Source organism: Empidonax traillii, unplaced genomic scaffold, assembly GCF_003031625.1.
Source record: "Empidonax traillii isolate 1590-97213 ecotype Southwest subspecies unplaced genomic scaffold, ASM303162v1 scaffold2258:size30255, whole genome shotgun sequence".
Lineage (NCBI taxonomy): Eukaryota > Metazoa > Chordata > Aves > Passeriformes > Tyrannidae > Empidonax > Empidonax traillii.
Window position 1 is genome coordinate 17,891 of NW_020957451.1, and position 12,365 is coordinate 30,255.

Below are 12,365 nucleotides of genomic sequence, written 5' to 3' on the forward strand. Positions count from 1 at the left end.
AGAAGGGACCCACAAGGATCAGCGAAATCCAGCTCCTAGCCCTGCAGAGCACAACCCCAACAATCCCACCATGTGTCCAAGAGTGTTGTCCAAATGCTCCTTGAGTTCTGTCATCCTTGGGGCTGTGACCACTGCCCTGGGGAGCCTGTTCCAGTGCCCGACCACCCACTGGGGAAGAACCTTTTCCCAATATCCAGCCTAACCTGCCTCTGACACAGCTCCAGCCGTTCCCTCGGGTCCTGTCCCTGAGAGAGATCAGAGTCACAGAAAGCAGAGATGGTGCTGCCCCTCGTGAGGAAGCTGCAGACCCCGATGAGGCTTCCCCTAGGCCTCCTCTTCTCCAAGCTGAGCAACAAAGTGCCCTCAGCCGCTCCTCATACGGCCCCTCAGACTCTTCACCATCCTCGCAGCTCGCTCTGAACAATCTCTAATAAGAGACGGTGGTGATGGGAGAGGTAGCGGCGGGGCTCTCGGAACCCGCTGGGGCTGCAGGCGAGTCCGCGGGGCCGGAGGAACCCGCTGTGGCTGCGGGAGGCTCCGGGGGCGGAGGCTCCGGCCGCCCCGGCTCGTCCCGGCTCTCCCCGGCTCGGGGCCCCGGAGCGGGAGGCGGTGCCTCTCGGGGGGTGGGGGGCGGGGGCGGGGGCCAGGCCGGCCGGCGCTGCCTTCCGGGGCTCGGCGGGGCCGGAGGAGCCGGAGCCGCCAGAGCCGGAGCGGGCAGGATGCGCCCCGCTGCCGCCCCGCTGCCGCTGCTGGCGGCCTCGCTGCTCCTGCCGCTGCTCCTGCCCGCCGCGCCCGCCGCCCGCGGCAGCCTGGAGCCCCCGGCCGGGAACGGCAGCCACCCGCCCGCCGCGCCGGCCCCGGGCAACCACAGCGGGGCCCGGCTCAGCCCCGTGCCCGCGATGCTCCGGGACCTGTCCGCGCTCAAAGCCGCCGTCATCGGGGCCTGCGCGCTCACGGCCGCGCTCATCGCCTGCCTCCTGCTCCGCGTCTTCAGGTACCGCGGCCGCCCGGCGCGGCGGGGGCACGGCCGGGGGCGCCCCGAGACGCGGCGGGGCTGCGGGTGGGACGGCTTTGGGGCTCCGGGAGAAGGGGTGAACCCCCTCCCTGTTTATTTTATTATTTTATTGTTATTTCTCTATCTGTCTATCTATGAAAATTATATATATAATTATATGTTATATAATAGTAACCATTAACCCGCCCGTAATAATAGTCTTAAAGCCCGGCCTCAAGCACAGCGTTTGTGGGTGGCTCGGGAGCCCCTGGGGAAGCCTCAGGGAGCTGCCGGGGCCTGGCAGATCTTGCTCCGCCTTCCTTCCTCCCGCTCCTGCAGGAAATTAGGGCAGGAGTTGGGTTCCAAGTGGGCTTTTCCAGCGTGGGATTCACTCACTGCATGGTGGCCGGGGGCTGGAGTGGGCATGGAAGGTATCACGTGGAACTCCAGGGGGAACATCTGGAAATCCGTGGGGTTGTAGGCATTGGGTCGCTGGGATTGGGGCCCAAGGAGCCTTGGGGTGGCCGTCCGTGGAGACACACAAAGCCCAGCTGGAGATCCAGGTCCAGATGGCAAAGTGTCTCGGCTCAGTGTCCGACTGCTGGGCAGGGACACCCGGGAAGAGCCGGGAGAGGGGAACAGCTGGCACTCAGCACAGGGAGGAGGCCGGGCCACGTCTCAGGTGACAGGAGCAGTTGAACTAAGTGGAGTTGGCAAATTCTTCCTTGTTCTGTCTTCAGGCAGTTCCTTCGTATTTACAGGATGGCTGAATGCTCTGCTTCTCCTGCTTCGAAATTAATTCTGTGTAGGAAGGGCAGTATTCATAATAGCAGTACTACAAAGTGGGGTCTATAAACTGAAATGATCAGAACAGATATTTTCCAAGGAAATTGACATTTAACTAAATTCTACTTAAGTGTTGCAGCAGCTGGCAGAAGGCACTGCAAATAAATGTGCTCATTAAAGTGAGGTGGTTTGGGAGAGCCCAATAAAGTATTGAGGAGATTTTTTTTTAATCAGTATATCCACTTTGTATAAAGTTGTCATGGACAAACAGGAGAATCGATAGTGGGTATATGAGCTAGAATTAGGAAGTTTATAACTAAGAGAAGAATGAAAAGCCTGAGTTTCTAGTCCTATTTCTATCTGATCTTGGAGACTCTATTTCCTCTGCCACAGTTTCTCCTGGGTATAAAGCAAGATCTCGTGTCAAGGAGACCTGGCATAAGGCTGAATGTTCCTAGCCAAAGAAGGCAAACCGATAGCCTTTAAAGGCCTTCCTAATCAGCAAAACCAAGTCCAGGTTAAAGCCACCTTGGGAACGGTGGATTAGTTCTTCCATGCCAAAGTTGTCATTATGTAACTGATCAGAGTAAATGCAGCATTAAGGATACAGTAAAATAAATACACATACCTGCCTTGCCCAACGCCAGATCTCTTGTACATCTTTGATAGAACCTGCTAGGAGAAGTGGAAGGTGAAGCTTTTTAACTTCTGAGTATGCTTCTTTATTTTGTAAACAGTTATCCCAGTTGCAAATGAGACCAGAATACCAACAGGTATGTCTGTACAGTGTCACACTTGTAGCTGACAACATAGATCAGAAGAGATTCTGGTGCAGAAGAGATAAGGGATTTACCCTCAATAAATGTAAAGCTTTTCTCCATCAGAATAAGAGCTTTGTTCACACTTAGTCAAAAACATTGCGATTTTTTTTCTGAAGTGTCATGGATTCCCATTAAAGAGATTTTGCTGAAATCCAATCTTTGAATAAACCTTCACTATGAAATTGTTCTGGGTTGCTTGAAGTAAATTATCTTTTTAGTTATGGGCTGTAGAAATGAAATTAACTAGCGAGTGGCCAGATACTCTTGTCACAGGCATTGGATTAATTTTTTATACATTTAATTTTTTATATACATTTAATTTTTACATATTTTTCTGTTTATATTATTTTCCTTTTTTTGTTTGAGCAGGGATAGATATATTTCTCCAATATTCAGCTCTGTTCTTAAGACAGCACTCAGAGATTCCTCTTAATTTATTTTGGGAATGTTATGCTCTGAATTCATCTGATGGTCCTGTGATTCAGAATGTGGTGTCACCCAAAGTGGTCTGAATTTCCTTTGCCTACTGGGGTCTGTGAAGGCCAGCCAAGACTTTACTATTTGTCTGCATGTGGCAAGGCCTAAATTGCTATAGTGTTTATTTATTTATTCTTTTTTGCAAGCTCAGTTCTGGGTTGCTTTCTTTCCTATACCCGTGGGCTCTGCATGCTTCCAACCCTAAACCATTTCCACAACAAACCAAATTTCATGTTATTCTCAATCAAATAGTTGAGTAGTTTGCATTAGCAAGAAACACAGTGTCTTGCAACAGATGATGTGTGGCTAAATTCAGTCTTTGAGCTGCATTTTGGGTTTTGCCTTTTTACACCCATATTCTGCCCTGTTTCTCTCTCCTGGTGCAGCTCAGTTCATTCCATCGCAATACAATTCTTGGGATCAGCTCACAGGAAACAGAATTTTTCAGATGTGGCTAAGTGTGCTGGTAGACCATGTGCCTTCTGGGGAAACTGGTTAAGTTACTTCTGCTCCAGTGGGCCAGCTGAAAGCAACCCAAAGCTTTCATTATAGCAGAAAACTCTCTGCTATAAGAGTTTGCTTCATGTCTTGACCTGCCCTTGAACAAGCAGAACCCAGGCTGGAAAGGCTGCTATTTATCTAGATTTCTAGAAAGAAGTTACCTGCTTATTTTGTATCTCATTGCTTTGTTTTGTTGGTTTGTGTTCAATTTGTATTTCTTCCTCCAATACCATTTTTAGCTTAGTTTTCCAGTAATTGCAAAACTGGTATAAATGACTGACACTGAGGAGAGAGGTTCAAGCATATGATCATAGGATACATGACCCTTTGTTCTATGAGCTGGGCAATTGCTCTGGGCAATCCAAGTCTTAACCCCAGAGAGTTTGACTGATTTAAAATTAATTGTATTGTAACCAGTTAGAGTATTCCAGCAAAGACAAGACTTCTGCTGGGAGCAGGGAAAAAACCCCCTCAAATTAAATTATATTAAATGGAGAAGAAAGAAACCCAGAACAACCACACATCCAACCCCAAAACACACTTTAGACCTATACTGAAAGCTTCATTTAATCTGCAGGTGCAGGTAGTAGTTATGGCCACAAAGAATGAGAAAAGGGAAAACTGGATTGTCCTGACGTGAGTGTGACAATGAGCAGATTAGTGGAAGGAGGGGAGAGGGGATTGCTGTCTTATACTGTCTTGGGCTCTTTACATCTCTGATGTGAACAGTCTCAACAGGATGAATGTTGTTTCTTCTTGTAGGATTCACTGCCTTGAAGAGTTTAGGCAGATCATAAAAGTTTCTGCAGCTCTGCCCTATAAAACAAGAATATTTCTCAAAGGTCTGCCCTATAAAACTAGGGTACTTCTCAAGCACTTCTCAGACAATATTGTTCTGACTGTGCTGTAGTGTTTGGAAGTAGGTGCTGGCACTGGTACTGACCACCACCTGTGAGTGGGTGTATGCTAAATACTTACAGACATCACTGCCTCATTGAAGCACAGCAATATCCCATTTAGGTGTTCCTGAAGTTATTCCCAGTAGTAGTCTCTGATCCATCTCTGATCCACCTCCTATTAGTGGCACAGTTAGGCACGGGGACACTTCTGCTCTTTGTGCTTGCATGTATTCCATCTAAAGAACTTGATTGTTAGAAAACACGGCAGTTTCTACAGCAAAGTGTATCTCCCAGAATCATGGCATGGTTTGGGTCTAAGGGACCTTAAAGATCATCTCATTCCAACCCCCTGACATAGGGAGGGGCACCTTCCAAGAGAACAGGTTGCTCAGTGCACCAACCTTGAACACTTCCAGGGATGGGGCGTCCACATTTTCTCTTGGCAGCCTCACTGTGCCAGTGCCTCACCACCCTCACAGTAAAGAATTTCTTCCTAATACCTTATTTAAACCTGCTCTCTTTCAGTTTATGGTAATTCCCCCTTGTCCTATCACTACGTGCCCCATCTCCAGAAAACATGTGAGGACTTGGCATCGTGGTCTGACTTTGTTGTGTACAGCACTATGCAGAGAGCACAGATACCCAGACAGATGAACAGTAATGAAATATCACTGATTTAATTCATCATCTGGTAGTAAGTCTGCAGTTTCCTGAGGTTTATATTTCCATATTTTTTTTTAACTGCTAAGAGAGTCCATTAACAGCAAATAAACTGTCCTAATTCCATTCCTGGTATAACGTTGCTGCAGTTCTAGGGGGAACTGGCTTCATCAGAATTCCAATAATCACCCTGCTAAGAAGGCACTTTTTTTTTTTTTTTTTTTTTAAATGTTTTCTTTTTATTCCAAGGAAGGTCCCCTCCCACTACATCTCTTAGCAGGAAGTGTTAATACAAGTTTAGAAATGCAGAGACCTCTCTCTCTAGGTCAGGAAAAGCATTATCTTTGAATGCCAGTGTTGTTGACTAAAATAGATTAGAGGCGTAAATAACATAATGAACTAGTGAGTTGACTGGAGCAGTTACCCACCACATGATGCCTCAGAAAGGAGGATGAACTGCTGCATATGACTGGGGCTTGATCAAAATAGCCCCAGGGCAAATTACAGACACAAAGTCAGCGTTCTGCTCCAGCCCAGCCCTGTGTGTTGTCCTGCCCTGCACTCTGCAGGGTGAGGGACGTGTGTCTGATTTGGGATGGACCAGGCAGACCCTGGTGTGGTGCCTCAGGCATCCGAGCCCAGTGCCACTCCAACTTCTCCCAAGCGTTGTGCTCACCACATCAACACCAGGGAGTTGGTTTGGTGGGAGCAGCACTGGGTCTGCAGTGAAAGGTTTATACCCCTGACTACAGTTAACTTGGGTTTTTTTTGTTCTTCCTCATGGTAATTCAGGACAAGCCCCGTAGCATCCTCTCCTAATTATAGGGGTTGGCTGAAGTCAGCAGAAGCAATAGGATTTTTTAAAGTGGAAGATAATTTTCTGCGCTGAACTACCCAGCACCACTCCTGCCCTGGCTAAACCACCTGGGGAGTGTTTCAGCGTGTCATTGTGCAAGGGACACACCCTCACCACCGCAGCTTCCAGCATGCTTCGTGTTTGCTTCTAAAAAGCCCCCCCAGAATGAACCTGGCTGGAAAGGAGATCCTCTGTTTGCCCATGAGGCCTGATGTGTCCTTATCCTACCCAGGAGGTCTCCAAAGTTCATGAAACATTTGTATTCTGTAGTTCCTGCCTAGTGCTGCTCTGCTGACTCTGCTGCCTGGTCCCACCTGCTGGATAAAGAGTTTTTCCTTTTTGTGTCGTGGCTGATGGTTACAGGGATCCCACTGAGGTTTCAGGAGTTTTAATGTGAAATAGTTTCCTGACAGGCAGCCTTATTTTGTGTGCATGTAGGCATACTCCTGAGGCTTTGCTGCAAAGTTAGCTTGGGTAATTCTTCTAATATTTATGAAGCCTGGGGGAGTTGCTCAAATGAGCAAATGTGAGAAAACAGGCAACAGGAAAGTAGATTAGTGACAAATTAGCTAGGAAATCTGGTGTGGAATGAATTGGGAAAGGGGTGGCGAGGAAAGACCTTTTCGCCTTATCAGTGGCAGACAACTGACTGTAGCAGCTTAGCCAAAAACCAGCAGCAAAAAGCTTTCTGCCTTTCCTAAATGAGCACCATGGTTAAGTGAGGGTTCCAGGGATTAATAGATCACTGTGCAGTGAGTTCTGTTCCAGGCCCTCTTGAAAGTGTAGCCCAGATAGACTAATTAATGGCTGGAAGCAAAAAGGTTCTAGTTTCCCATTTCTAAAAATACCTGTTCTGCAGTAATTTCTTCAAACACTCCATTATTAACTATTTTAAGATGAACTCTGTGGAATAAGTTATGTTTTTTAATGGAAGGGATGAGGGAGGATGGCTCTCAGTAAAGTGGGCCTGATGTGCAGGTAAGATTTTAAATGGAACCTGTGGAAACCCCCTGCAGGTGAACTCAGGAGTGGTAAGGCTGTGCTTGGTTAGTTCTGACAGGTAGACACAGGTTAGTTTTGTCTATGTTTAGGCTTCACAGCGTGAGTAAATATTTCTTGTAAAAACAATGCATTACTTGTTCAATGAGACCTCCCTGCTTCACTTTAGTGCTAGGTTTTAGCAGAGAAGCAGAATAATAGAGAAGTGGTTTCAAAAGGATTTTCAAGTGTTTGGGTGAAGAGTCCTACTGCAGTGGATATAAAATTGCTTGTTTCAACAACAGTAGGAAAAGAACAAACCACCCTGTGCTCTGCGTGACACAGCGGCACAGATTGCTCTAAAGATTAGAGAGGAGACGACTTTTTCCTCACTTCTGATGCAACCTTAGCCTTCAGAACAGGGAGGAAATGCAAACTGCTCCATCCCAAGGGCTGGGACGTGTTTATTCAGCCTTGGCCTACTGCCTAAAAGCAGTGCTAGGTGGAGGCACTGAGATTTCCACATCAGAGCAGGTCACTGAATTAAATTTCCTTAACTCTAGGCCTGGAAGTGACCATAGTGGTGGAAATGCACACGGAGGGCCTGAAGTCCCAGGCTCTCTGCAATGCTTACACACCGGTTCTTGCTGCTGTGTAACTTTTTTAAAGGCATCTTGAGGCAAAAACAGTGCTATCGAATCCAGCACACCTTGCATGACATGCCAGGGCAAGACTTCTTGCTGGTGAAAGTGCGCCCGTGATGTGCTGACTGCACAAAGCACTAGCTGTGATTACCAAAAATTAGGGGCTGCTTGCTTGTGCCTGCACCAGCTCCCTTCTCATGCTTGGCAGGTACCAGTTTTGTTTTATAAAAGGCAAAGGGAAAAATTCTGCAGTTTGTTAACCAGAACCATCCACTCTTTTCCCCCAAGGCTGGCCGTACACATCAACACCTTCTTGAATGTTTAATCACAAAACTGAATTCATGCACGAGCAGTGTGACCTTCCTAATATTCATGAAAACAGTAGGTGAAATAAAAAAGAACCTGCAGAATTCAAGCTAGAGGCAGAGAATTACTTGAAAAGCCACATACCAAGTGTTTGTTAATTGAAAGTCTTAGAAAGTAGATCTCTCGAAACTGTGGGATGTGCAGGTGTGGGAGCATCTCCATTTCAAAAGGAAAATAAGCCTGGCATCTATTGGAGGAGAAGTGGTAGGTGCTGTTAGCTTTGAATGATAGTTGATTATTTTTTATAGCACCTGCACAGCATGGAGCCTGAAACTGCTCAGATCAGGCGCAAGATTGTTGCTGAGGGAGTCCTGAGCTTGGCCTGATAGCAAGAAATACAGCAGGCTGTTTGTACCCAGACATCAGCACCCCTTTGCTTCTAATCCTGCCTAGAACATTCCTGTGGCTCAGCAGGGCTTAACCTGGCCTTTCTCATCCAAACACATTCACTAAACCATGGGCTGCTTCAGCTGATTAAGCTCACGTCTCACTTATTGAGTGTGGCAGCAGGAGGACGTGGTGGGCTGCCCTGGCTGCCAGAGGATTCTGGTTTGTCAGCAGCTGGAAGACTTGACATTGATCTGGATTGCAGTTGACGAGAAGCTGTGCTCCACAGACAGGCACAAATGGTGGCCTTGGAAAAGCAGCAGGAAGGGATGGAGGCTGGTTCTGCTCACTTTGTGTCGGGGGAGTCTGAACCAAACAGGGCAGTGATTCAGAGTTGGTGGGAACAGCTTCAGCCTGTCCAAGGAATACTGTATAAAGACAATCCTTCCCTTCCCACCTCTGTGTTTCAGGTCTGGCAAGAGGATTAAGAAGACCAGGAAGTATGACATAATCACCACTCCAGCCGAGCGGGTAGAAATGGCTCCTCTGAACGAAGAAGATGACGAGGACGAAGACTCAACAGTGTTTGATGTGAAATACAGGTACTGCTGCCAGCCTGTCCAGTTAGGCTTGCTCCTTGAGCTCTTATTAGTGAAGATAGCTCTCTTATTTCTCTGCTGAGCCAACTTGGCAGAGGTGAGGCAGTTGCATCTCCCTTCCGCTCTGCCCAGGAATTATCCCTGTCCTTTACAGCCCCCTCGTCCTGTTCCCAGCACGTGTGGCTCTGTTCCCTCCTGTTCCTGCAATAACTGCATTGCTACCCCCAGGCTGTTTGTCTGCCTTCCTCTTTCCTCTTCAGAGCAGCACGATGGGATACACATGCCCCAAACAGCTGACAGGGTTTGACAGACTGAACTTCCCCTCTTGGGCAGTTAGCAGTCATTCGTGTGCACTCGCACTGGATCCAGAGCTGCGTTTCCAGGTGCTGCTTTGAGCCTGGAAAAGAAATTGTAATGAATCTCCACCAACCTCTGGGTTTGTACCAGAATGCTCTCATGTTGGTCTGTGACACCAAGAGGACTACAGTCCCTTGCTGATGCTGTTAGCGGTTATCCCTTAGCAACAGACTTTCCTTAAATATGTTTGTATTTGTGACATGGAAGTGGTGTGACAACCCAAAACTTTTGGTGCCTATTCTGGGCTGAGATTTATAGCAACCACTCAGCACATAAAGATGCTGTGCATTGATTTATGGTACCAGGGTATCTGCATCTCTTATTTTTATTTGCATCAAGCCATCCACACCATTCGAGCTGCATTCTCATCCAAATAAGGCCTACTCTAAAATCTGTCCCACTTAGGCTGAAATAAGCCCTCCTTAATTATAAAAATGCAGATCTTGACAACTTCTAACTGGAGATTTTACAGACCTTACTCATGTTGTGCCCATCTCTTAGCTTTGGAAAGAGAGAACACCACATCTGCTCTAGGCACACTTGTGCCAACATCTGAACCACACACCACCACATGCTCCACTGGTTGTGTCCAAAGTCACTGCATTAGTTCTCTATAAAAGTCAGGAAATAGTTGGGAGCTGTGAAACAATGAAGGGTGTGAGTCGAGCCTTTCTGTGTAAACAATTAGTTCTTGAATTAGAGGACTCCTATCAATCCTTGCCTGACTGTTGCCGTTCCCTGTAGCTGCCCTGTGTTTGCTCTAATGATTTCAGCTTGTGTAGTTTGTACTTTGGGATCGAGCTTTGTTGAACCCACAGTGCAGGGATCTGACTTGCCAAGGGCTGCTTTAACAGCCTGCATCTCCCACCTCTCTTCCTTTTAACTCAGTACTTTCTCTGTGAACTTTTGGAAATGGAATCAGAGGGGTTTTCCCCAAAGAGTGAGAACAGAAGATTCCTAATCGTGCCAGTGTGTCAGGATAAGATGTCTAATAGCACAATACTGGATGAACAAAGAGAGGTTGCTGGAAACCATTTGACTCATGAGAGCTGTGTTCCTGTTCCCTGGCATCTTTTCTGTGGAGCTCGTGCTGTGCCAATGCTTTCACTAAAGGTATTGGGTCATCCTGGGTTCCTGAGCAGTGCAAATGGCTCTTCACCGTGTGCTGTGTTCAGAGACCACAGGGATTTGGGGTTCTTAGCCAACCAGTCCTGTTTTCAGCTGTGGGAATTCCTCCTTTCTGCCGCAGTGCCACAGTTATTAAATTCCACAGTTTCTGAAGTCCTTGCTGTCTCAGACATACTTTTGTTTAGTTCAAACAGAGCTCCCTCAGTTTAGAGGGAGAGATCATCTTACAGACAACCCTTTAGCAGTACTGATTTTGGGAAAGCTTCTTTGAGGATACATTTGCTTTAAAAGGTATCTGGTTCCTTTGTGCAGCTTGTGGGCCATGTTGCAAACGGTTTGTAAATCCTGTCTCCAGTAAAGAGACTTTGCAAATTTGCGTTTCTGATTTTAACACTGACAATCCCACTGAATCAGTCAGGAGGTTCTTCCTAGGTGTTTGTGTTCGGGTGGGAAGGGAGGGATAGAACTGCAGAATGGGCAGCTCAGACTTGCTCACACTAGGTCAGGGAATGAACTTTTACGAGATCTCCTCTTGAGGTACCTTCCCCAGCCCTCTCCTCCCTTCCAAACTGGCATTCAAGATGTAGGGAGGCTCTGGGTTGGTTTGGTTGAGGTCCCCTCCCGTCGTTGGAAGATCTCTTCTGGCACTTGCATCTGTGTTTGGGGGAGTAATTGAGATTCTGTGTTCTCTCTCCATGCAATGCAAACAGCTCTCTAATTAAAAGGCAGTTGGTGTGGAGCAGCAACAGGGGAGAAGCTGCGTTTACCTCTCCAATTGTTCTCCTGCAGTTAATTTTCTTTCCTTTAATGCTTTGTCTTTGTGTGGATTTGTTTCCAGTCTTACATGAGGCATCAAAGAACAGCAGACAGTGTAAATTGGGCTGTTGGATTGAAGGTCATTTTTTTTCCTTTTTTTTTTTTTTTTTTTTTTTTTTTTTTTTTTTTTTTTTTTTTTTTTTTTTTTTTTTTCAGGAGGCTTTAAGGTTTTTTAGGCTCCCAGTAGATCCCACCTCTGGCTTCCCTTGGGCAGTGGAGCAACAAGAAATAACCACCTTCCTCCTGTAGGGCAGACTAATGAGACCACTTCAAAATCTTACCCAAACATAGTCCTTTCTGGGGATGCAAAATCCACCCCCTGCTGCCTCTGTTGAATTCCAAAGTGTGTGTGTGTGCCAAATCAGATCCTTTCGTTGCAATCTCATTCCAGTAGCAGGGAAGCAGCTCTGTCAGTGGCCTCTCTAATCCTGCAGGCACAGTTTCTGTGTGACAAGAGGCTGAAAGTGTAAATCTAAGATTGTCCTAAGAGCAAAGATGCCAGATGACTTGGACAGTAGCACCTTGAAAAACTTCATGGAAACCAGTGTTTTCATATGGAGGGTGGTTTTCTGTATGTATTTGCTCTGGTATTGAGAGAGGTATTTGCATAAAAAGTTCATGAATTGTTCTGAAATTTGTTACAGAGTTACACCAAGAAAGAAAAATGAGCATGGAAAGAGTGTTTGTTTGTTTGTTTCTTGATCACCAGTTCAGTCTGTGCTGCTGAAGGCCAAAAAGCATCCCTGTCCAATTGATTTCTGGACCATATGAGCTGTATTGGTCTTCATTTTCCAGATGTCAGACGTTTTCTCAAGTTTTATGATGGGATTACACTTGCTGCCCATCTTCAAAAATGAGTTAGTAGAAAGCTAAAACCCATCTTCCAAGTGTGCTCTTTCTCATCCCACAAATAGATCTTGATTTGAAGATTTCCTTCTCCTCTTTTCTCCCTTAGCCCTTTCTTTCAAGAAGGCAAGGGAAATTTGCACAGGGTTCCGTGATCATCTCCTTGATGGAGCTAAGCCATTGATTCATCAGGGAGTTGGCACTGTGTGATACTCGAGTAGAGAGAGCAGTGAAGTAAAGTAGGTTACAGGCAGACATCCCCCATAAACTAGTGTCCATCCCCCACCACAGAGCACTCTGTTTGGTTTTT

The 12,365-nt window shown here is 46.6% G+C and overlaps 1 protein-coding gene across 1 annotated transcript; it reads left to right on the forward strand.

The window, feature by feature from the left end:
- The first annotated feature begins 719 nt into the window (after positions 1-719).
- On the forward strand, positions 720-9,060 carry FAM174B (family with sequence similarity 174 member B). The gene is made up of 2 exons (XM_027909610.1): positions 720-994; positions 8,780-9,060. Exons 1-2 carry the CDS (start codon positions 720-722, stop codon positions 8,988-8,990), a joined length of 486 nt encoding a protein of 161 aa, XP_027765411.1. The 3' UTR covers positions 8,991-9,060.
- Positions 9,061-12,365: the final 3,305 nt, after the last annotated feature.